General features: G+C 41.8%; 1 protein-coding gene and 1 long non-coding RNA gene across 2 annotated transcripts; one reads left to right on the plus strand and one right to left on the minus strand.

Annotated features, from left to right (window-relative positions):
* The first annotated feature begins 151 nt into the window (after positions 1-151).
* LOC138726205 (uncharacterized) lies at positions 152-15,750 on the plus strand. Its single transcript, XR_011338387.1, has 3 exons — positions 152-241; positions 996-1,129; positions 15,344-15,750. It is a non-coding gene; the product is annotated as an uncharacterized lncRNA (long non-coding RNA).
* Positions 6,990-23,630, minus strand: COMMD5 (COMM domain containing 5). The gene is made up of 7 exons (XM_069867727.1): positions 23,465-23,630; positions 20,869-21,029; positions 19,734-19,762; positions 15,600-15,650; positions 11,566-11,661; positions 9,711-9,786; positions 6,990-7,268 (listed from the first exon to the last, which is right to left on the minus strand). Exons 1-7 carry the CDS (start codon positions 23,622-23,624, stop codon positions 7,167-7,169), a joined length of 675 nt encoding a protein of 224 aa, XP_069723828.1. The 5' UTR covers positions 23,625-23,630; the 3' UTR covers positions 6,990-7,166.
* Between the last annotated feature and the right edge of the window lie 131 nt (positions 23,631-23,761).

Below are 23,761 nucleotides of genomic sequence, written 5' to 3' on the forward strand. Positions count from 1 at the left end.
CCGCTTATATAGGGGCGGTCACGTGACGCCGCGCGCCCGCGCTCATTGGGCAGCGCCCCGCGCCGCGTTACAAAACCAGGAGGTTTTATAACGCCCCGTCGCGCCCCCGCCGGGGGAAGGGGGGGGGGGTGCGGGGGTAGGGACACCGGTACCAGGGGTACCGAGCCGCCGCGGCCCTTAGGGGACCGCAGGTTAACCGTCACCTCCCAAGGAGGCCGCCCGGAGCTCCACCTGGCTCCAGGTAACCCCCACGCGCGCTCCCCGAGGCGCGTTTCCCTCACGGGAGGCGCTCGGCGCGTCCCCACCGGCTTCTCCCCGTGTGCCGGGATCGCTCCGGTTGTGTAACCGCTCGTGCTAAATGTGGCGAGTGACCCGGGCCGCCGGCGGCAGCGGCGCCTTCGGAAGAAGTTGTGTGGGGCTGGCGGCGGTTTTTACGTGGAAACGTCCGCGGTCTCGACAGAGAACGGCAAACGCTCTGGGGAGAGAGGGCGGCTTTCACTCTGTCTTAAAACTCGCTGCAGAATTTGAATCACACAATCGCTAGGTTGGAAAAGACCCACAGGATCATCGAGTCCAGCCATTCCCCTCAATCGCTAAACCGTGTCCCTCAGCGCCTCGTCCCCCGTCCCTTAAACACCTGCAATTCCTGAGGAGGTCCAGCTACTGACGCTATTGGCCTCCCCCCAAAGCTCAGAAAAGGGATGAAAGAATTAATTTTCGTTTCTTACTTGCCAAATTGTCTGGAGTCCCCCGCTCAGGCTGTGTAAGCCGAGCAGGTAAGGGACGGGCTCTACCTGTGGCGTTTGACAAGACATAAAAAGTAAGAAAGGAGCAGCAATGTGACTTTTGCAAGGCCTTGTTTAGAGAGGGCACTTGAGAAAGTTCAGATGAATTTAGATTTAAAGTGAAAAAATGATTTAAAGCATCGTATATTCTGGATCTTAACTCTTATTAATTGGTAACTAATTTTGTGATGTTTATCTCTTCGTGTTTAGGCAGTCCTTGCACTTATACAGGAAGTCAGATATATACCTGGAAAAAGAAGCCAGGAATCACACCCTTCTATTGTCTTTGTTTCCTGTGACACTTTGCATTTTGCACCTGCCAAAAATTTGTCTCCTGTTCCCAGGTAAGTCCTTTAAATAGAAAAAGGGAAAGGTTAATTGAATAACTGCTGGTTTCTGAAATTCTTTCTGGCATCGCTTAAGCTGGGCAATAATCCAGATTTACAGCACAACCTGCCGCCAAATAATTCGAAGAAAGGTTGGACAACTGAAGCACTTGGAATTTCAGTTAAGCAATGCCTCAGAACAGTTAGGAAGAATTACTATTTGGGCTCAGAAATATGATGTTTTTCCCACCAGACTAAAGCTTGCTAACATAGGCATCTTATTTTCCAAACTTCCATGCAATAAAAACTCATACTATAACAGAACAAAACCCTTAACAAAAAAAAAAAAAGAACAAAGAAAAGAAAATGCTTTCTCGTCGCCTTGAGGTCGTCAGTTGTCTCGATTGCAAAACTATAGTCTCAGCAGCCCCTCAGTGTGTTATTTTATAACCATTGTCCTGAAAACCACTATGAGTCAAAGCCTATTCAAGCGAGGGAAAGTGACATAACCACTGGTTACCAGTAGCAATGCAATGACAAGCTCTATCGGGGATACGCCACCAGTATTTACATAGTTACATAGCAGTTGCTTAAAGAGATAAGTCACAGTATAAAGGGAGGGTTTCCAGCAGCACGTGAATTCCAGATAGGGAATGGAAATAAGTTTTCATAGAAAATGGAATCAGATTTGTGCTCTGAAAGGAACTTCCACGGTTTCTATTTACAATGTATGAGGGCATTTGCAGAGCTCGCTGACAGTCTGACTGCTCAGGACTGAAATGAGTCTCAAAACAGCACTGTGAAATGTACTTCTGGGAATTCTCTTAAACCAGCAGGGACGTGGCTGAAATGTTGCAAGAGAAAAGGGCAGCTGTTGCTTACAATCTACTCCTGCAGTAGAAGCTGGGTGCTTGAGGACTCGGGGCACAGGCCAGCAAACAGTTCAGACCTTATCATGACTGGCTTAGGGGCAAGAACTCTTGTGATTTCTGAGGGGAGAAACCAGCTGGCTCTGCCTCTGCTAGTTCCTGGTATGTGTGGTGTTTGGTAAATGTTAGTACTTTGTGGGGTGTGACAGGTACAGAGTGAGCCTTCCAGTTAGTCACTAATAGAAAAATATTTTAAAGCCAAAATACTAATTTACTGTTCACTAGAAGTCAAACAACTACAGAGTACTTGATTCTAACCTCCGTCCCAGCTCTGCAAAGACTGTTTTAGCAAAAACAGCTGTGTAAATTGAATTTACATACTCAATCGAGATATGCTGGGGTGGTTTTATATAACACATCCTGAAAGCACGGAGTCTTCATACATTCATACATATATTCATGGATTGGAGCAGCAGTGGGTCATGAAGTGCAGTTCATTAGAAAATGAGAAAAGAAAAAGCAAAAACCAAAAAAAAAGAAAAAGTATCCCGCAGCCTACCTGCATTGTTCATGAGATCAAGAACGGATTTATCCTGCTCTATAACATAAGAAGTTAAAGCTAGGAGGTGACTCACGCTGCAAAGCACATCTCCTTTGTATGTTTTTTCTACAAAGGGAGGTTTGATTTCTTGCTTTTAATGACAATGAGCACCATCCTGATCTTTCAGCAGTTAATGGCTGGCATAACAGGCAGTATGAGAGCATGACTACATTCTTCAGCCTTCTTCTGGAGCTATAACCTGCATCCCACTTTGAGACCACAAAAACAACCGACAAACCTGTTTCTTTCCCCTCTCAAACCCAACTAACCCAAGTGTGAAATTCCGACCTAGTAGTCGGGTTGAAAAAGCTCTTTCTCTACTGGAAGCACGATGTGAAAAGTCACATAACAAATACAGCCACAGATGGCTTTTTATTTTCAAGTGGTCTGCACACCCTGTACCAGTCCATAGCCAGAACAGATTTGGACTGATGGCCCATGGATTTGAGCCAATTAAAAACAAAGAGGGAGGTCAGGCAATTACGTGGGGAAGCTGTGCTAACTTATGGTTAGAGAGCAGGAAGTAAAGACACAGGAATTCTGAGTTATTTTGCCATTGAATCTTTGAATGACTTCTGGCAACTAACTTCAACTCTCCTCTTGCATTCTGGCTGCTGTGACTGCACGTGCTGGGCATCTCTGCTGTTAAACACACACGATTGACACTGAAAAACAATCCAGTTAAAGTACTATTTTAAATATGTTTTGACACATTCATCTTGAAAGAAAAGGCATGATGTTCCATATACTATAAAGAAAGTAATTAAAGAAAAGGTGTAATGGAGAAATATATATTCATATGCCATGGTTAGAAAATCGCTAGAACCAAGACATTATCCAGTTTAAATAAATGCACAACAGCATAAAATAGAGAAAGCATCTGGATCACTGGGATTTGTTTTTCAGGAAAAACTGCCAACAGAGCCTGTGAAAGGGCTTTGTTACCTATTCGTCCGTGAGTGGGTGCAATAAGAAAAAAAGAGTGCCTTTCCCCTGTGTGGTGGTGCAGACTCCATACCCGGCCACTCCACGATCTCGGGATAAGCCAGGCATCCCATCGGGTTCTTGCCTTTGTTACAAGAGCAGTGAGTTGGAGCCATCAGGCACTCCCTGCCTGCCTCTGGAACGCCTGCTGCCTGAACTGTAGCCCGCTCTGGGTGATATCAGGACTACAGTCTGGGAAGTACTGGAATTGTACAGCTGGTAGAAAATACCAGAATTACCTAAAATGAATCATGGCCAGAGTGGAAAAAATACTGACCAGAGTTAATCATCCTATGAGCCTATAAACAGCGATCCCAAGTGAGACCATTTGATCTATTCAGGATCGCAGTGGGCTGTGACCCAGCATCTCCCCTGAGATTTGTCACATCCCTTGGGATGCTTCTCAGGGTAGCTTTTGTGAGGATTCAAAGATCATCTGCCAACAAATATTGGTGAAAGAGGCAAGTCCGAGATTCAATGATCACCTGTTGATGAATGCTGATGCATTAGAAGTGAGTAATTCACTGAACTCAAGGAAAGGGAAATTTTGATCATAGATTAACCTCTCTGTGTCTGTGTGACTTGATTTAGGAACCCTCCTGCAAAGACTTGAGTGAACCTTGCCATTCTCAAACCTTTAACTAAGTCGCTGTTTTGATTGTAGCAAATTCCATTGAATCCCTTTGTTACATTGGCTGATGATTAAGTGCTGTTAAGAACTGCACAGCCTAATCTTGTGATCTATCTTAAGAATATTAATAAATCCTAAAACACGATATGCGATGAACTGGCATAGTTGGCAGAATCCTAAATCAGGATTCCTAACTGATGACTGACTAGTGATCAGCTCAACAAGACCTCAGACCTCAGGAAGTGAGTATCCCCTTCAAGTTGTATCGTCTACAGTACGATGCAGGAAGGGAGATTCAGTGTGCCCTTGAAACATCACCAAACCCGGAGTGAGCTGGGTAAAAACGTTTCTGTTCAGACATACTCAGATTCTTGGCATGTTACTTTTGTTCTATACTGGAATTAAAGGGCTGCTGTCAGAAATTCAGTAGAATTCAAATTCCAGAGTATTTTAGTTGTGAAATAAGAAGATATTTTGGTATTGAAGAGGTATTTAACACATAATTCACCATTAAGTTCTGAGAAACCTAACAATAATGTGAAGGCTTATATTTTATCAAAACCGTGGAACTATCCGCTAGCCACTTCACTAGACATTTTTGTGTTGACAAGTGCTGTTTTACTGGAAACATCTGTCAGAAGGAAAACCCAAATGAGCTCTTTAGCACAAAGGAATGAAAATCCTGAGTGTTTAAGTACCCCACAGTATGCGTGCTAAACCTCCACATACAGTAAACTCCTGTTTAATATGTGGCAGGACAAACTTGAGACTACGAGGTCCATCGCCCCTTGCACAGAAGGTGAAGAAAACAGTCAGGAAGCCTTTCCATTTCTGAGAACGTAGGCAGCTGCTCTTGCAGAACAACTGCAGGAATACATTCTATTTAGAAATTAAAGGTATTTATGGATCCTTCTAGTCTGACCAGTAAAAATATACTTTACAAATATATTGAGCAACAGGTCATTTTACACCCATGCAATGTTCTATTTGACTGAAAATACTTCACTTACAGCCACAGCTAAGATACCTTTCCAGTTCAAAACCACATAAAACTAAATATTTAGAAGGGACAGGTTATAACATGGAACATAAGAATGTATCTTGCTTCACAGCTTGTGATAATGTAATTCCAGAAAGACGAACAAGCTTTACAAAGTAAAGCTAAAAATACCCATCACATTGATGCTATCTACAGTCCATTTGAAGTTAGAGGGCCCAGTTCTTCTTTATTTGCTTTGGTGTGACCCAAACACAATAGTTAAGATGCAGTATGGATCAGACCTGGAAGTTATTGACGAGTAGCTGCAAAGACAGCAAACGGAACACGCAGCTTTTGAATAGTTTGAAATCATGGCCAATACATTTATTTGAAACTACAGGATACATTCAAGCACAGCTTTTAAAAGCTCTCTGGACCACAGCTAGTTAGCTGTCTGTAGATAGGCATGGACTGCTGTCAAAGAAATCTTCTCTTAAGAAGTATGACAATGAAGTCCTTTTATGCTGTTGTGATTCTTGAAATTCATAAGCCAAGTAATTCTGTCCTACACAAACAACTGTGGGAGCGTAAAAAGCCTCCCAAATCCAATTTTAATTTCAGTAGTTTTCTGTAGGGACTGAAGAGATAAAAGGCAAGTTCTACAATCACAAAGAGTGTGAGAAGTATGAGTGGTACTACTGAGGCAGGAGGCCTGAAAGCAGCTAGAATAAGCCAATGCTCAGCAATGGCCGTGGCATGTGCTTTCTAAACTCCCTCTGACAGCCAGATAAATCCTGTAGTTCTAGGGGCCAGAGCCTGCTCAGTCTTTGGGCCATTCCTCACAGCACAGTAAAACTCATTCAGGACACGATTGAGGAATGCATCCCTCTTGGCAGAACCCTTAGGGACATACTTGTGGTCCCATGGCATTTACACGAGACTTAAAACATACGCTTCAAGTTAAGGGAGTTCTTCCAAGGTTTACTGATGGGGCAACAGAATGGAATACTTCCATTGGGACCTACAAAGATAATCTAAGTTCAACTGCCTGACCAGTTCAGAGAATTGCAGCCTGTTCTTAACTGTATTCTTCACCTGGGGGCCTGGATATCCTTGTACCTGTAGCACTAGCCCCAGAGGCAGTACGTAGTGTCTTCATCCCAGCGTGTGACTTGCACTATTAATGTAGTGGTCTACCAAGGTATTGCCTCCTGTTGCCTGCTGCCATCGCAGGGCCAGAGGTTTCTGCACACTAATCACGATTCTGTTCACATCAAATATATAAGAAAGGCATGAAACGAGAAGCAGGCGTTTCTAGTTAGAAATCTGAGATCACTGCTATTTAGCCCATTCTGATCAACCAGATAAAGACTTAGACTGTACCTTTCCACTTCTGCAATTCCACGCTCAGTTGATACTTATTTCTCGATCCCCAGACTTCCACATTTCTTCAAAATTAGCCTTAAAATCTCTGTAGCTACACCTCCATCACTAGTGAGAAGCCAGGCAGCAGTTTTACTTATGCAAAACTCAAATTCACATTTGTCATACTAAAGCGCAGGAATGGTTTTGGTTTTAATTTTGCTGTTTTTTTTTTTTTTTTATTTGAGCTATTGCAGAGTTTTCTTATGATACACACTGACGGGGCTTCCAGTAGCAGTTTTTCAAAAAGAATTAGTGTGATGAATCATAATCAGAAACAAATGACTCTTACATCTATTAAGACTGTTATTTAAAAAAAAGTTTCGATGAATCATGCAAAAATGCTCACAAACAGCATTATACATTTTTCATAGGAAAAAAACCAAAAAAAGTCTAAGTCTTACAAAAAGAGCTTGTGCTTTTAATACTTGAATCAAAAAAATATTTACAGCAGATAAATGCTACATCACGGTGCAGACAGGCAAAGTGGTGCTGGTCCCCTGCTTTGCCATTCACAAAACCCGCTGAGGGTTTCGGGTCTGTACTATGAACTCCTGATTTAAAAGCCTTCAGTCCTGTATCTTCAATATGCTCCTCTTCTCCAAATCATTCATTTCCTTCAGTATAAGGGCGACATTGTATCTCAGTTCTTGAAACTTTGCGACTGGTACCTGAAACAGAACACTCAGGTTAGAACACATGAAACATCTTACATCTTAGGAACTTTGTCTAGGGCTTGGCTATGGACAGGGAGCATTCCACAGCAGGCCCATCTCTCTTAAGCTACTTCATTTTTTTAGGCATAAGACGAAGGATTTGAGGTTAATAAACATCAGTTAATTCAACTAAATTATCTGTGTGAAAAAAGAGGAGAGTAGGATAAGACAGAAATAACAGCGATGTTTTCTACACTGTCCGATGTGAGAAAGGGAGTACTGCAGAACGTGAACTGATGGCTGCTGTGGTAAAGGAAGAGCATCATGGATTGAAATGAAAGATAAAGACTGCTGGACGATTGTGGAGCCTACAGAACTCTCAAGTAACAAGTCCCAGATATTCTGCATGCACGAGCTTGCAGGAGAAAGGAATTGAGCCTCAAAGTGAGAGACTTGGCAACCACCTCAAGAGCAAAGAAGACTGGGCACTGTCTGTACAGGGAAGGCAAAATATTTTGATTAAATATACAAAACATTTTTGACTGTAGGAGACTAATGGCCTCCTTTCCTTTACCATTTCAAGCCTGAGAAGCCAAATGGATAGAAATCTATCATCTATTAAGACAGAGAACTACATCTGAGCAGAGGCACGGAATGGGTGACACAGACTAACACTAGTGCAGCACACAAACGCAAGTGCTCACAGCAATGCCAGCAGCAGTCCCAGGCTGCCCCGCACAGCACTGCCTACCTGACCTCTCTGACTACACTGAACATGTGCAGGTCTTTTGACAGAGTCCCTTGTTGTCCCTCTGCCTACTCTAGCACACACACATTGTGTGAGAGTAACCCAACAGCTGATTTGCATTTTCCACATGCGTCAGAAATGCATAAAAAGACATCATATCCTTTTCACTTCTAACATATATACAAAACACAAAAAGCTGCAATTCCCATTGCTTTTTAAAAAAATTTTCATTGCCAGAAGTCATGCTGTGATTAAAAAAAAAAAAATCAAACCAAACCCAAGAGACCAAAGAGTGTAACTTCTCCCTGCAGCATACACATCTTAAAATTGCTCATAACAGAATTATCTTCTGGACTTACCATCTCACATAAGCCCTCTTAGTTAGCAGGACACTCTGAATGTGTCTGAATGAAAGGAAACTGAAGAGCTGAGGACTGTATTTGCTTGCATATGATACCTTGAACCAAAACAAAGTTTTATCCCAAAGAGCTACAAACTGTGGGAAGACCACTCATCAAATACAGAAAAGGTGTTTACAGCCAGATCTTTGGCATTCAGATCTAAGTAGCAGCAGCAAAGAGCCAATTCTCAGAGAAGAGACATTGTTTGCTACCAGATATCTGCGCTTCTGTGCATACCGGACAGGCACCCTAACTACAGAATAGCCAAGGGTCTTCCACAGACTGACAACAAAAAAACCCTAAGCCCAAACCAAAACAACCTGGAAACAATGCCATCATGACCAAGACTTGACATTATATAGCAGGAAGTGAAGCCCCAAATCTAACAGTAAATAATACATACTTATATTTATACAACTTACCCTGATGTAAAGGGTTAACCTGAGGTCCATGGTATTTATTAAAGTTCCATGGAAGACCTCAAACAGAGCACATGGGATGCCCTGAGCTGGACTATTCACAGAAGGGTGAATTTGATCTTCTGTGAAATGATACCCTCAACACTTTGCAATGTAGAACAGAATTTGTGCCTCCCTCAATAGCTGCCTTCTTGTGAAGCATGGGAACAGTAAAACCAGCCCACCTCTTTCAACCCACAGTGCTTTGGTGCTTCCTCCAAACTACTACAAACATGTGAACTGAAGCCAAAGTCTGTACAGAGTTCAAAGGTAACAACGCCTGCTGTGCACTGAATTCCTGAATGCACCACCGTGTTATTCACAGAACAAATAACATTCCTTTTCAGATGGTAAAAATATGGAGTTTCTGCCATCTTCTGGCAAGCCTATACATACAGCATCATAAGTACTGCCACTGACTAATTCTGAGGTAAAATGAGGGGTTTTTTTACTTTCTTTCTAGCAACAACAACTGCCACAGAAGAGAACATTACCATTCTCTACCAAGCGCAGGAGGTTTAGAAGTAATATTCCTGCCCTCAAGAAGTCTGAAGGTTACAGTTGACTATAAAACCACAAGTTTTCATCAAACCAGATGTTATGCAACCATGCTTTTCAGTGATTTATATTCTTCTAACAAATGAGGTTTCAGCAAAATGTGTGTAGGAACAGGGTATGAAATGATTTTGGTGGGTGTATATATTGTATGTGGCTACACGGAACATGAAGGATTCTAAAGCAACCAATGCAAATGCACTGTTTACAAAAGCTTTAATATTTTAAATAGTAATTCAACTTTCTAAAAAGAACTTCAAGTGGTTTCTTTATTTATTATGGCAATCAGACTTACTTCAAAGCGATGAGCTGTCCCATCTGAAAGCGTCATCATCATTAGAATGGATGGTTGAAGTGCGCGGGCCAGGGAACTGAAATTATTTACATTATTAGCATTACAGCAATAGACATCAGCAGTGTGATGAGTACAGCATTGTACATTAACAATTTAAGATGGTCATGTAGGCTTTACAAAGAACATGAGTAATTTCAATCACAGCGTCCTGTACCTGGCTGGCTGGCAGCTCATGAACGTGGGAGTCCTGTCCAATTTACCTCAATACTGAGACTAAACATTTTTTAATGGTTTAGTACTGCAAGTTTCGGAGCATTTTCATTTTACATCATAATCAGTTTAGTGGTACTATGATAGGGATAAAAGCTGACCAAATACTGCTAGTAATAATGCACAGTTTTCTGAGTCAGTTTACGATGTTGCATTAATCCTTTCCATCCCTTCATACTTTCAACTGCCAACTCATCTGCAGAATCAAGCTCTTCCAGTCTTCATCCTAAATTTGTGGTTTGTTATTTTATTTGATCACCCAAAGAGGGGAAATGAGTCATTCTTGTGCAGCTTCCATCAACTGATGTTGCAAAGCCTGCTCAGGTACTGACAGGTGTTACAGAGGTCTCTTCACAGAGACTGTTGCTGGATGATAAACAAGAATTCCCAGGGGGGAATGTTGACTGGAAAGGAAAATAATAGGAAGGAAAATAGAAAAGGACAATGTATTGCTCCTGTGTAGTTTGGAGAACAGATCATAGGATTTGCCTGTACCATGCAAGGACGGTGCCTGAGGGCATTTATCCGTACATGTTGCTTTCCTAGACGTACAGATTTTTTTCTGCATAGCGATACCTGTGTGGTGCTTACAGCACTGCTCATCTGAGAGTCACTGGACAAGCAGCTTGTGACCATTACAGTTCTCACTTAGGAGCCTTTTCTGCTGATTTCAGGAAGACTATCCCCAGTTACCCATGGGCCTCTCAACCTTGGCAGCAATGAGACTGCACTCTCCCTCAGAGGCAGGCACTCCTAAATGCAATATAAAGTCGCTCATACTAGCAATTAATGCTACTAAAATACTGGATTGTCTTCCAATTTCTTTCGCCCTGGTCCATGTGGGTTAGAACTAGACAAAGAAGAGCACAGGAAATAGGTTTCCTGTTTCTTCTGGCTTTAGTCAAAGATCCAACACCCCACAAGAGGATATTCACTGCAACCACAAACAGGAAGGTAGAAAAACCTTTACTCCTGTTTCATGAGAGAAATTAGGAGGTAGATCAATGACCAATTACATAGCTATGGCAGCGTAAAGGTGCTGTTCTGAGGCCTCTCCTTGTAGAGCCTACAGCAGACTGTACAAGTGATCGAAAGTAATTTTATTTAATGTGCATCATACAAATGGTTGTCTGCTTGAGAAGCTGAATAGATGATTTCCCTCCCCCGCTCCAGTGAAATTGAGAGCTTGGCTGGCTGCATGAGGCTCAATTGATCCAATTTATTCCATCATCTCTGAGGACCTGTGGAGTTGTATCAGCTCCATTAAGTTTTAAAATATTGCAATATAGACTCAATCTCCTAGTGAAGTATTTCCAGTACAGAGGTTTTAGAGAACAAAACAGATAAGGAGCCTAAAAAGTATCACTAAATAGAAGATGAAGGCAGGCCTATGTTAACAGCAGTAACCTGTATATAAACTGACTTCCATACTGTTCAGAAAATCCCCTCCCTATCTTACCATTTAATGCTACATTCCAATCCCTAACGGCAAGTTATGTTTTAACACCATTAACATTTTTAAGCAGCACAAGAAGTCAGTTCAGCCTTGGGCAATTAATTTCTAGGGTCATGCAGGATTTTATACCTTGTGGATATAGCTACGTCCACTCTCCACTTGAAGTCCTGGACACTTGGCAGCCTACTTCTTTGTATCAAAGCTGTGCCTTCAGAAGCAGGACGCCTGCAGAGTAAGTAAGAAATAGGAGACTGAAATGCAAATTAATAAAAGAAACACATGTCTAAAGGGAGACAAAGATTCCTCAGAACAAACCTGCCTGGCACTTGTTTCTCTTCTACATCTGTCCTCATTGAGAGAGATCTGAATGAGTGGAGCTTTGTGTATTTAAGACAGCTTAGCTCAGATTACCCACTTTTCCTAGGCCTCCCTACGGTCCACGTTAAAAAAAGAGACCAAGTGACTAATTCCAGCAAACTGATGTCACTATAAAGTTCCGCAAGAGTCACTGCACGGGCTGGCATATGCATTACTTCAATTATATGCAACTGTGAGGCATGGAAAGGGATCTGCAAATGCATCTTTACCTTAACGCAGATCCAACAGGAACAAGCAAGTACGAATGAGACAGATGACTTGAGCAAAAAAGTTGGAGTAAGGTCACTACACTCCTTCAGGAGGAAGCATCTGGTATTGTCTAGCAGCAATGTTTAAAAATATAGCACTATTAGAAGAGTACTTTGAAGCATACTTAAAAATTTAATCACACTTTGCTTCTTGCTAATCCAACATTACTTACAAAACTCTAAGTTCCTTACATAATGTTCACTGCCAACTCCAGCACAATCTTCAAGGTTTTTGCCTAGTCTAATGTGTACAGCCAATGGCTTCCTTTATTACTCATACTGCAGGAAGAATTAGGCTGATCAAGCCTAAGTGTATTAATGTGAGGAAATACCCATTGACAGCAATTGGTTGACAAACTTTAAAATTTTAACAGCATCTTAATCTCTAGGTAAGTAAACAAGCCAAACCTGATACAAAGACACAACAACCACCCATTTTTAGATATAGATGCAGAAATATCTTCAGAATGAGGTCACTCAGCCGATCCAGTCAGGAACTAGTCTAGACTTCATGTTACTTACCTTTTCTTTTTTTTTTTTTTTTTTCCCCCCTAAGCATCTCATGTCTCTGGAAGTTATTTACGGTACATTGCAAAGCTACTCCAGTACTCCCCAGTACTCCCTCTAAGGGCAGGATAAGAAACGTTACATTCTTTATCCATGGTGCTAGACATAATCTAATTACAGACTTTACATCAGAAGGGAATCCTTTCTGAACAAATCAAGGGCTGTAGGAATGACGATCTAATATCCCTATTCAGATTCTTGTGAGCTAGTTAGCTGGTACCTCTAGAAACTGTGCAGAAAGATTAATTATTTGATAAGGTACACAGGACTGAGAGGCTGAGATCCTCCAATGCTCTTGCAAAGGCATTATAAGAAAGAATTTATCCTTTTTTTGGGGGATGGAGGCTGGGTGATGTCAGAAGCGACACACATTCCTGATAGCGTGGTAAAGGAATGAGCAGAAAAAATAGATCAGCCGGTTCTTACTCACTGTCAACTACTGGATAGGAAGTAGGTCACCACAGCTGGGTGCAGCCATGAGGAGCTGGAGTCTAGAATGGTCATTAGCAGGATTACAAATAAGAACAGGCCTTTCCCTCAGTGGCGAGCTGCTGCCAGAGTATTGCTTCATTTGGGGAATGCCTAAAAATAGCCACACTGCTCCCGCTTCCTTAAGACATGCTAACTCCCATCAATGGAAGAGTCTATTCGAGACAGCACCAGCATTTTGTGGGAAGAAAGGATAGAGAAAACAGGAAGATATTCTAGTTAGCAGTGGTGGGAGAGGTCAGCAATGTTAAAAAATTGAAGCTTCTGAATTTTGTTAAGCTATGGCACTTCTGTGGCCAAACCACAAAGCTTTAGTTTTGGTCAGGATTGTACTTCAGTCCCATTCCCTCAGGAAGAGTCACAGCTTTTATAGCTTAGCTTAAGCTTCTGTCAGTACCTTCTCAGCTTGGAGAAGACCACAACTGGAGCTGCAACAATCCTTTAAGGACAACAGAATGTGCATAGTGGCCAACATACATACATAAATTATACAGACCATTAACCAAGCCATTGATTTCTAAGAGGAATAGCAAAATTGAGCAGAAAAGACTCAACGGATCTCGCATCAAAAACCTATAGACTGTAATTGCATGTAGTAAACACTCTGCCAAGAGCTGCAATATATGGCCAGCACACAGTGCAAAAGGCAGAAGTCAGAACCAGTAAAGCACCATGGATCAGCCAGAGACCATCAAAATTACATGTGGAAAGGATGCTATACCTGGTGACAGCAACATCATCTGCCAAAGGATGCAACAGAAGGGCACTAGAAAATGAAAGATTACATAAATTGGAGCTGCAGCAGGACCTAACAGTATCAAAACTAAAGACAAATTCTGGATGGTTCCCTATGCACGTAAAAAGATGTGCCTAGCAAGCCACTGAACAGGGAGAATGAATAAATTGGTGTGCGTAAAATGCTGACAAGTGGCCCACAGAATCCTGGCAAAAACTAAAGGTGCCCTGAAAAAAACTGTACCTTTCTTATAAACATTTAGAGAGAAGGAAGTTAGGGCTATACTTTCCCTGAAAAAAAAAAGTTTTAATTTCATGCTGTGGTTTGATGGTGTCAATGTGTCAAGCTTTTCTTTCCTTTCAGTGTATATAGCTTGATGGAGCTATGGGAACACACACAAATACAAATGTCAAATTTCCAGTACTTCAGAGCCATTGTTTAATGAATAAAATTGCAAAAACAGGATAAGAAGCCAGGAAAAGTATTAAAAATGGATTTTTCTGAGTTATCTAGCTCATACTGAATTTTTTATCAGATGCCAATACTTCTCTTACCATCACAATCATACATATTTACAACTCAATAAACATATGTATGATTCAGTGTTACATTTAAGATTATAAAAGCAGATCTGTCTAGAAATCACATCTGAGGTGCTTTCTCTGGTCTCAAAACACAGAGCAAGATTACACTGGATAATCACAGCTTTCAAAATGAGAAAAAGCTAAATTCTCCAGCATCGTGATTTCACAGTAGAAAACAGACAATCATGCATGCTTCAAATGACATCTAAATTTATCTCTTTTCTCCACTGCAAACAATATTTCCACTTTGCAACCGTGAATCTTGTATTCTGAACACCTATAATTCAAACAGAAGAGCAAAGAAAAGATGAGAAAGCTGAATTTATTTTGACTCCAAGAACCTTTAGCTTTAAGCCAAGATCTTAACCAAGGAAATGAAAAATATTTTTAACCTTGGTAGCAGCATTTTACCACAACTATGATTATCAAGATTCCACACAGACTATCCGGAGCAGTGTTGGGTTAGTGATACTATGTGCTGAGTGACCTCAAGTTTCAAGGAGGAAAGTTCTGCATTTGCAAAAAGTTCCAGCAATTTCTAGATGTAGAATAAGCAAAATATGGTTGAGCACAGAACCACACAGAAAAAAAGAAATCCCTAGAACAGACAAAAGAGACCGTTCAAAAAGTTCTTGATTTAGTACTTCCTCTGAAGCTACTGTTGAGAAAATAAATTACAGCTAGCAGAGCACTTGATATCTCATGTATGTCATCAAGTCACCCAGTATGAATTCCCAGTTCAACTGTATGAGACTTGATTAAACATTGAGAAAGCTTCCGTGAACCACGGCACATAGAAGGTGTATGTAAATTGCCTCTCATCAAAGCAAGTTTTTCACTTTTGCTCTAATCCGCAATGATCACAATAAAACTGCTTAATTCTGCAATGCATTTTTCATCTGTAGGTACTGATGCACCTTAGAGGGGCTACAGAACATTGTACGATGGATGATGTTCACAGGAAAACTGGAAACTGGCATGAAAGCTTACTACTTATATAGCCACGCAGGACAGACATCATGTCACAGTGAATCAAAACAATGGGACAAGTCTTGTTCTCATTAAATTTGAGAATTTTGCTGTTCCTTCAATAGTCGTGGGACTTTTGTTAGCAGAGCTGCGTGCAACCCTGCTGGTTGCACAATGCGTGAAGATACTAACCTGTTACCAAAGACTATACTGGAGAAGTCTGCAATGAAATCTTCTGGTATCCTTAAAGAGAAGAGCAATACAAAATGGTTAAGTGTTTTGTAACCACAAATATGTGGTTTTAGCTAAAAAAAAAAAATTAAATCTATTATAGAACAAAAAATGCGTCAACATTTTCCATTCCTTAAAATTGCCATCAGCTCTTATGTAAGCACTTCAGTACTGATTCAGCATAAGCTCTCAAAAGGACAGCCTAAGTTTTTATATCAAGGATCCTAAAAGCTATACCACATCTTCCTGTCCTACCTAGTATGGCAACAGTGACTTACAAAAGAACACGGTATTTGCTTAACTGCTCTCAGTAAAGTCAAGGAAAGTTTTTACTGATGGCTCTGACAAGTGCTGAAGGCCAGCAATGCATGCTTTCAAAAATCCCTAACCTACATATTTAATTTCACTTTCACCTGAAGCATAATGAAAATATTACAGAATAGATTGCTCCCTCAACAGTAAAACCAGAGGCCCTTGCAGCTAAGATCAGTTACAAAAGAAGCATATCTGCTGTGGGGAGGACAAGCACAGATTTGATGGGGACCATGAGAACTGGTTGAATAGACTCATATTCCATCCACCTGGTGCCTCGCTGCTACTTTACCATTCTTCCAACGCTGTTGTTGCCTTATAAACAAGCTGCAGCTGATTTCCAGTTCAATATATCAGGCTGTGAATTGCAAAGACTGCAGAACAAACACTACCCATTCAGCTTCCTTTTCCACACAGACAGTAACCTCCTGCAGAGGAAGGTTGGACAAATGGGAGAGGTTAACTACTGCTGCTGCCACAGTTAAATCTAGCACTCAACATGAATCAGTGCCCAGAAACATTACTCACCAGTGCCTTGAGATAAACAGAATCACTAGGTTGGAAAAGACCCACAGGATCATCGAGTCCAACCATTCCTATCAATCATATTCCTATCAATCATTCCTATCAATCATTCCCCTATCAATCATTCCCCTATCAATCATTCCCCTATCAATCATTCCCCTATCAATCATTCCCCTATCAATACATAGGGTTATATCAAAGAAAAATCAAAGCTAATAAGGAAGTTACCCGTCCTAAATGGCTTTACATTGTCTACTGATGGGAGAAACAACAACTCATCAACTCACAGAGTGGGAAGACGAAACAGCAGTTATTAGAGCTTGAATTCGTAATGGAAGAAGTAGGGTTAAAACCACATTTTTAAACAGTGCTTAGATGAAACTGAATTTGTATTAGCATGGTAGTTATCTGAAACAAACTAGGAAGAGAGGAAGAAGGACTAGGCAGTGTTTTTTTTGGCTGAACGTGTCTGTGTCTTTCAGAAGAGATAAGACTATTTCTGCAAGCATTACTTATACTTCCTGTGCAAGCATATCACTTAACCCATTATGATGATGACCCCATACTACCCGTATTTAACTTCTGTATGAAGTGGAATAGCTGAAGACAGGGGTTATAATAGGATTATTATGATTATTGTGATATTTGTCACGATACTTGCTTGACTGTAAGAGCAAGTGTTACAAAACCAGAAGCATTAATGATACCTCTGAGATTGCATTGTTTTTGCTGTGGAATTAATGGTTTTGATGAAAATTTTGTTCCTGGCTCCAGCAGCTTACACGAGGCCAGTCAGACACTAAGCAGCTCAGACACAGAACATGGCACAGCCCAGGCCCGAGCTACAGATGGTAATCAGTTTTCAAAGGAACATTCTGAGGAAGGGACTCAAAGGGCAAGGAAGAATGTGTGAGGATGTCTCAACCCCATGTTATCGGCCTGAGCCATAAGGTTATTAAACAACATGAGAGGGGAGTGGAAAAAAAATAGCACCGATCATTTAGGGTGAATTTATTCTCACTGGCTTAGCCAGTCAGGCCAAGAAGTAGGGGATACAGAATGGCAACGCTGTGAAACCAGTAGTATTGATCTAATTAACTGGAAGTGGGCATACCTCCCAGCCTCTCTTTCTCCCTCCACCAAATGCAAAAGCCAAGACCAGCTTTATCACCAGGAAACAGAGTTACAAGACTGTATATGACTGGAATTAGTCCAATGTTCAGCTTCACTGAAGGAAACAAAATAGACTGCAGGAGTGGTGAAAAAGATTCCCTGGCTCAGAGCTCAAACCTTTTAAAGGACAACACAACAAAAAAGGGAAACAAGCCATTTTTCTGCATTTCTTAAAAAGCAAAATACCTGCCCAAACAGTGGGTCCAATAATGCCAAGACACTGCTGTTCAACCAATTACACGTGTCCTTCATGCACATGATCACAGAATGACCCATGGGAGTCACTGCAGAAGGATGTGTCTGAATGTAATTAGTAGATGCCTCAAAAACAAGCAGGTATTTCATCTCCAAACCCAAGTGCACTGGGAAACATAGGAAATGACATTTCCTATAAGAATTGAAGATGCTAAAGGTGCTACCAAGTTCATGAAGTATCATAGCTCGAGAGCAGAATAAGCTATTTAGTCTTCTATGTTTAGCCGTAAGGTGAAGAGAGTTACTCACAGGAAATAAGACTGTAAGATAGAAGTTAGGAAGAGTCCTGATAATGTGAGAATCATGGGAGCAGAGCACCAATGACCAGTACTTAAAACATACAAGTCTGCAAGCAACACAAATGCAGTTACTTGAACTAATAATGCTCTATCAGTCACATTAACCAGAACAAGATAGAAATGATTTTTCAAGATACAGTAGATACAAAAAAAGACCACCCAGACTGAAAAGCATCTCCATAGTTCTGTGAATGATCCATAAAGCATGGAAAAAAAACCCCAAACTAACTACAAAAGGGTAAGGTATTAAAGTGTAGTCAAACAGAAAGGGCAGGGGTCTGGGAGTCTGTATTTCTAGATACAGCCAGGGAGTTCCAGCACCCCTGTACACCAACTTTCTCCACTGCTCAGGAGAGGAACAGTCATCCACCCCTGCAGAACGTGGCATAGAACTTTTAGTGCTCTTCATTATTCCTTAGCCACATGGAACACATTCTGTGCACACCTCAAAAAACACCAGCTCCCACTGGGTCAAAAGCAATTTAACAGTTCCTTACTGACCTACTTCCACTGGGGTGTGAACTCCATGACGTGGCAGAGGAATCAGCTCGCATTTTAGCTCACTAGACAAAAGGCAGGTCAACCTCCAGTACTGAGCTGCAGGCAAAATCATATCAACCAGCAAGGCACCTTTCATTATGGCCCCAATTACACCTCTTGCCGATTGCACCCTGATTACGCACCTAGATCTTCAGCTTTCATTTGCCAGAAGTTGCTCATAAAGTTAATTATGCTTATGACTCTGCAAAACAGAGTCTGAGGAGAAAACCAAAGCGCAGGTTAACTGACAAATAAGGATGAAAAAAGACAGAATTAGAAACATATCTATTTCTCCTAGGTAGAATGCTAAGAATTACAGGAAATTAGCTTTTTAAAATAGCTGGGCCTTGGTGCAGAGGTTTCTCTATAGATAAAAATATCAACTACTGTTATTCTTTCATTGTTACCGAATGTGGAAATACAGGAAAACTTATAAAGATTATTAGCATCCAATGTCTAGCTTTTAGGATATGAACCTCTGTTCAGACAGAATCTGGTTTAGTCTGTCAGAGTGACTAAGTCTGTAACAAATGTTATGCTTGCTTGGGTAATGGGCCAGAGAGATCGCAGTTGAGCAAGGTGGTAGAACTTCAAGAGCATTATATCATTGTCCTTTCAAAGAAATAATAAAAAAAAAGTAGGGCAGTTTATTAGCTTCTGAAATGTTAGCACTGTCTTACCAAACACATTAAAAAATATTGCAGGGCAAGGTGGGGATGGCAGAGAGGTCACTCACATTTGCATAACCTACATTACTGACTAAATTAGACCGATCTCCCTAGCATGTGAAATTTACTGCTCATGCTCAGTGCTAACACAAGTCTTACACAACACCTGTTTTTTATCTCTGACTTCACATGGCATTTGCCAACAGATGTATTATGTATTATTTACTGGTAATTTTAATACCAACTTTGTTGTGTAAAAAAGTAGATTTTGGAGAAGCAGTTATGTAAAAGTTATGTAAAATTCCAGGCAAAAATAGGCATACCTGAGCTCCTTTAGGTCTTCCTTAAAAACCTAGAAAGACAAGGAAGGTGAAGTTTTATAGGCTGTAGTCTTGAAACACTATCTTTCACCTAGTGAATTAATAGGGGTTATTTGCTTAGTATCTCTCCCCAAAAATTTTAGTCTCAAGTGCCAGTAGTTTTGAAATGACAGGTTACATATAGAGAATTTCTGGAAGTGTTCAATGAAGTTGCGAGAAACCAATTCTGAAGACCTAAATCTCCTGAAAGCCTTTATTTTTGAAAAAACATCCCTGTAATTTCTTTTATATGGCTATCAATAATGTATTCTTGGTTTAGAGTAATTATATGGCCTAATTCTCAAATAGGTTTTGCAGTAGCTAGTTTAAACTGTGACAACATAAAGGAAGTGGCAAAAGGTAAGCTCTGAATACTAAAAGCATATTTTCGCTGTGTTTCCTGCAATTCATGAGCTTGCCCAGGATGCATGGGTAAATATGAAAACCATCATCCTAAACGGGAGGGAGGTACTGGAAGAGCAAAAGCAGCCACCTCTCATGAAAACAGAATAAGAGAAGGAAAAGATGTAAGGTAAAGTAACATGAAAAAGGAAAGAAAAAAGCCACAAAGGAATAGGGGTAGGTAACACAGCAGCTGTATAGGTATTCACGCAGATCATCCACAGCATAAACAGAAATAGTGCTGTCTCCCAATCTCCCTTGTATTGTTCTGGCCATAAGACCTTTCATCCTCCATGGCAGAAGTATGAAGGACGGCAGCCAAAAAAATATGAGAAATTGTAAATGTGGATGAAACGAGCAGTATGTGAACAGAGAGTCAGGGTAAGAGAAAGAGCTGATGCCAATGAAACAGAACTTTGCAATGATTTACTCTGAGATTTTAACTTAACACGCACAGTAAACAAGATGCTTAAGCAGAAGAAGTTACAGGAATCTTTCTTTCCCAAAGCTTAAATACTTTTCCAAAAAGCTCACTGTAAATCTACCCAACAAGTAAAATAATAAGCTCTAGGTTTGTAACAGTTTCTTCCAAACACTTTAACTTGGAGCAACAACCCTGGGAAATAAGATTTAGATGGTAACTCGCACCCGATGTGGCTTCTAACTCATCAGGATTCCAAGTACTCCCAGAACTTACTTCTTGTTTGAAAGTTGATAAGGGGAGTCTCAGTGCTTCTCGGAGAAGGGTATACATGCCAGAAATGAGGAAAGCAAGCTGTTCTTCTGAGAGATTAGAGCTTTCCGCAATCAACTTGACAGATTCCTTGCAGTCTTTTCCTTCCAATGCATTAACAGTGACTGTGAACAAAAAACCAAAGCAAGATCCTTTAAAAAGAGATAGAGCTAGAGACCATGAACGTTAACAAACATGTCTAGGATTTTACTTGACTTGATGCACTGACATTTTTCCTGATGTGAAAACGTCACTTCAGGTCTCTGTAAATACATCTGATCATCCATCCCCACAGGTCAGTTTCACAACACTTTCCCAAGAGGAATTCAAAGGATTATGCTTTTGCGTTGTAAAAGTGGAGATGTTTTCACTGTTGAAATTTGTTCCAGTTGAATAATGCAAAAAAGAAAAAAACCTCATTGCTCTTAAGTCCATATCCAACTTGAGCTTCTGTGAACAAACTTGTTCACATCACAAGTCTGCTCACAGCTTAATTACATTTCTGACATGCAGAATAAGAGAGGACGGAGTAAACAATTCAACACTGTTCTCCAACATTTCACATAATTTATCTTGCAATGTCAGCAGAGACTAAGGATTAAATGAGCAAGGAGACAAAACTAAGTCTTCAAGTGTTGCAGTTTGCACAACTGCTGATAATGCAAACTTTAAAGGAAGTTACTGTTAACCCATGCGTCAATGTTATACTCTAATAACTACAGTGGGTTAGTCTCAGTCTCCATAATTCAGTTACTCTTCCTTTCTCCACATATACACTGGCTTATATAAGTTCCTGTTGTCATGTCAGCCTCTGTCCTGTTCTGATCAGTCTGGATGGAGCCACAGGAAGCCCCACTGTGGACAAAACCCAAAGATTACTGACACAATCACATTGCAGGATTGGGGCATTAGATCAGTTATTTATAATGAGTCATATTTAGTGCTTTGAATAAAACATGAGAAGTTAAAAACGTCCACCAAAATGTGTTACTGAAAGCTAATGCTAAGAGATTAGATTAATACTAAGGTTAAAAAATAATGCCAGCCTTCCTTTTGGTATTAGGTGGGTCCCGCTGACTATTGTGTTCTAATTCTGGATAAATTATCTTTGCTTTTCAAATTTTTAAATGCACACCAAATTTTGTGGCGAGTCCTGGATCATTCAGCTGCTGCTGGAATTTGTCTGCACTATCTGCATGGCAGATTTCATACAGAGCAGCTAGGATGCATAAGGTCCTAGTAAAAAGCTTTCCACACTGTCTGAAAAAGACTCTGCTCTATGACAACAAAACCGACTTTGAGAAAAGTCTATTTACTGGAAAGGCCAAATACAGATCGGCACCGAGATCTGCCTACTAGATTGTGCACGCAGCAGGAAACAGGCTGCTGTCTACTAGCCCTCTTAAATATAACTTTGATTTGTCTCTTCAAAGAGCAACAGTTTGCTTATAGTTAACTAGACAGCTTTAATGATGATCTTGGTCTTCTTCCCATTGACCAACTCGAATAATTGCTTAAAAAAGCCTATGCCTCCTTTTATAACTTGATTGTTTTACCCTAAAATTGCCCCAATTGTCTCTGCATAGCTTTATTGTTTTCCATTATTTTGAGGAAACTCTCCATATATTGCTCCATTTCTGACACTGTGCAGCAACACGTTGAAAGCCATCCAGCTACCAGATGCTCTGAGTCCTTATTGACTCAAATCAAGAATAAGCCTGAAAGCAGGTTAGCTGATGGAACGTGCACACAAGGGTCACTGTGCTGTGCAGTAGTTGGCCTCCTCTCAGCTGGCCACTCACAAGCTGTTTGTTGTGTTAATCAACTCTTCAGTTATTTTGCATACCATGATTTAGAATCACAGAATAGCTTGGGTTGGAAGGGACCTCAAAGATCACCTAGTTATAACTCCCCTGCTATAGGCAGGGACACCTCCCGCTAGACCTGGCTGCCCTTGACTCATCTTCGTAGCCTCCTCTGGACCTGTTCTAACAGTCCGTATCCTTTCTACATTGGGGATTCCTGAACCAGACCCAATACTCCAGGTGGGACCCTACGAGAGCAGAGCAGAGGGGGAGAATCCCCTCCCTCGCCTTTCATGGTTCTTTTGGTGCAGCCCAGGACACGGTTGGTTTCTGGGCTGCGAGCGCACCTTGCCGGCTCATATCGAGCTTCTCATCCCCCAGCACCTCAAATCCTTCTCCGCAGGGCAGCTCCCAATCACATCACCCCCCAGCCTGCACTGAAATCACGGATCGCCACGACCCGGGGAGAAGCCTCACAGACCAAACCCACACTGGGAGAGCGTTTCAGTCTTAAAGCCTCAGCTCCTCTCCGACACCTGCGCTTCGAGACGCCTTTACCCTCTTCTCTAGGTCCTGCAAACACCCCCTACGCGGCGGGTCGGGGGCTGCCCGGGGGCAGAGGAACCCGAGAGGGGGGATGGCGAGGCCGGGGCACCCCGAGGGGCAGGGCCCGCGCCTCCCGCTCGCGACTTTTACAGGGCGTTAGAGCGCAGGCACGGAAACCACCCCCCGGGGCGGGGCGGCGCCGGCCCTACCTCTGAGGAGCCGCCGGAAGGCGTCCCTGCCCACATCCTGCAGGGCCCGCGCCATGGCCTCCACCTCGGCCGGCACGCGGGGGCCCAGGAAGCCACCGCGGGCCCCGCCGCCGTCACCGTGCCCGCCGGCCACCGCCAAGCCCTTCGCCGCCGCCGCCATGATGGCCGCGCAGCCCCGCCCCCGGCGCCGTAGCCCCGCCCCATAACGCTAACCACGCCCCCAGCACTATGGCCCCCGCCCCCACTTATAGCCACGCCCCTGCTTTGTAGCCTCGTGCCCTCCGGCCGCCAGGGGGC

Source organism: Phaenicophaeus curvirostris, chromosome 13 (genome assembly GCF_032191515.1).
Source record: "Phaenicophaeus curvirostris isolate KB17595 chromosome 13, BPBGC_Pcur_1.0, whole genome shotgun sequence".
NCBI lineage: Eukaryota > Metazoa > Chordata > Aves > Cuculiformes > Cuculidae > Phaenicophaeus > Phaenicophaeus curvirostris.

Coding starts and splice junctions, on each gene's coding strand:
- COMMD5 (XM_069867727.1), bottom strand. CDS start 23,624: ATGGCGGCGGCGGCGAAGGGCTTGGCGGTGGCCGGCGGGCACGGTGAC. Junction 21,030..23,464: donor CTTCCGGCGGCTCCTCAGAG/GTAGGGCCGGCG, acceptor TTTTGTTCACAG/TCACTGTTAATGCATTGGAA. Junction 19,763..20,868: donor TATCAACTTTCAAACAAGAA/GTAAGTTCTGGG, acceptor TTGTCTTTCTAG/GTTTTTAAGGAAGACCTAAA.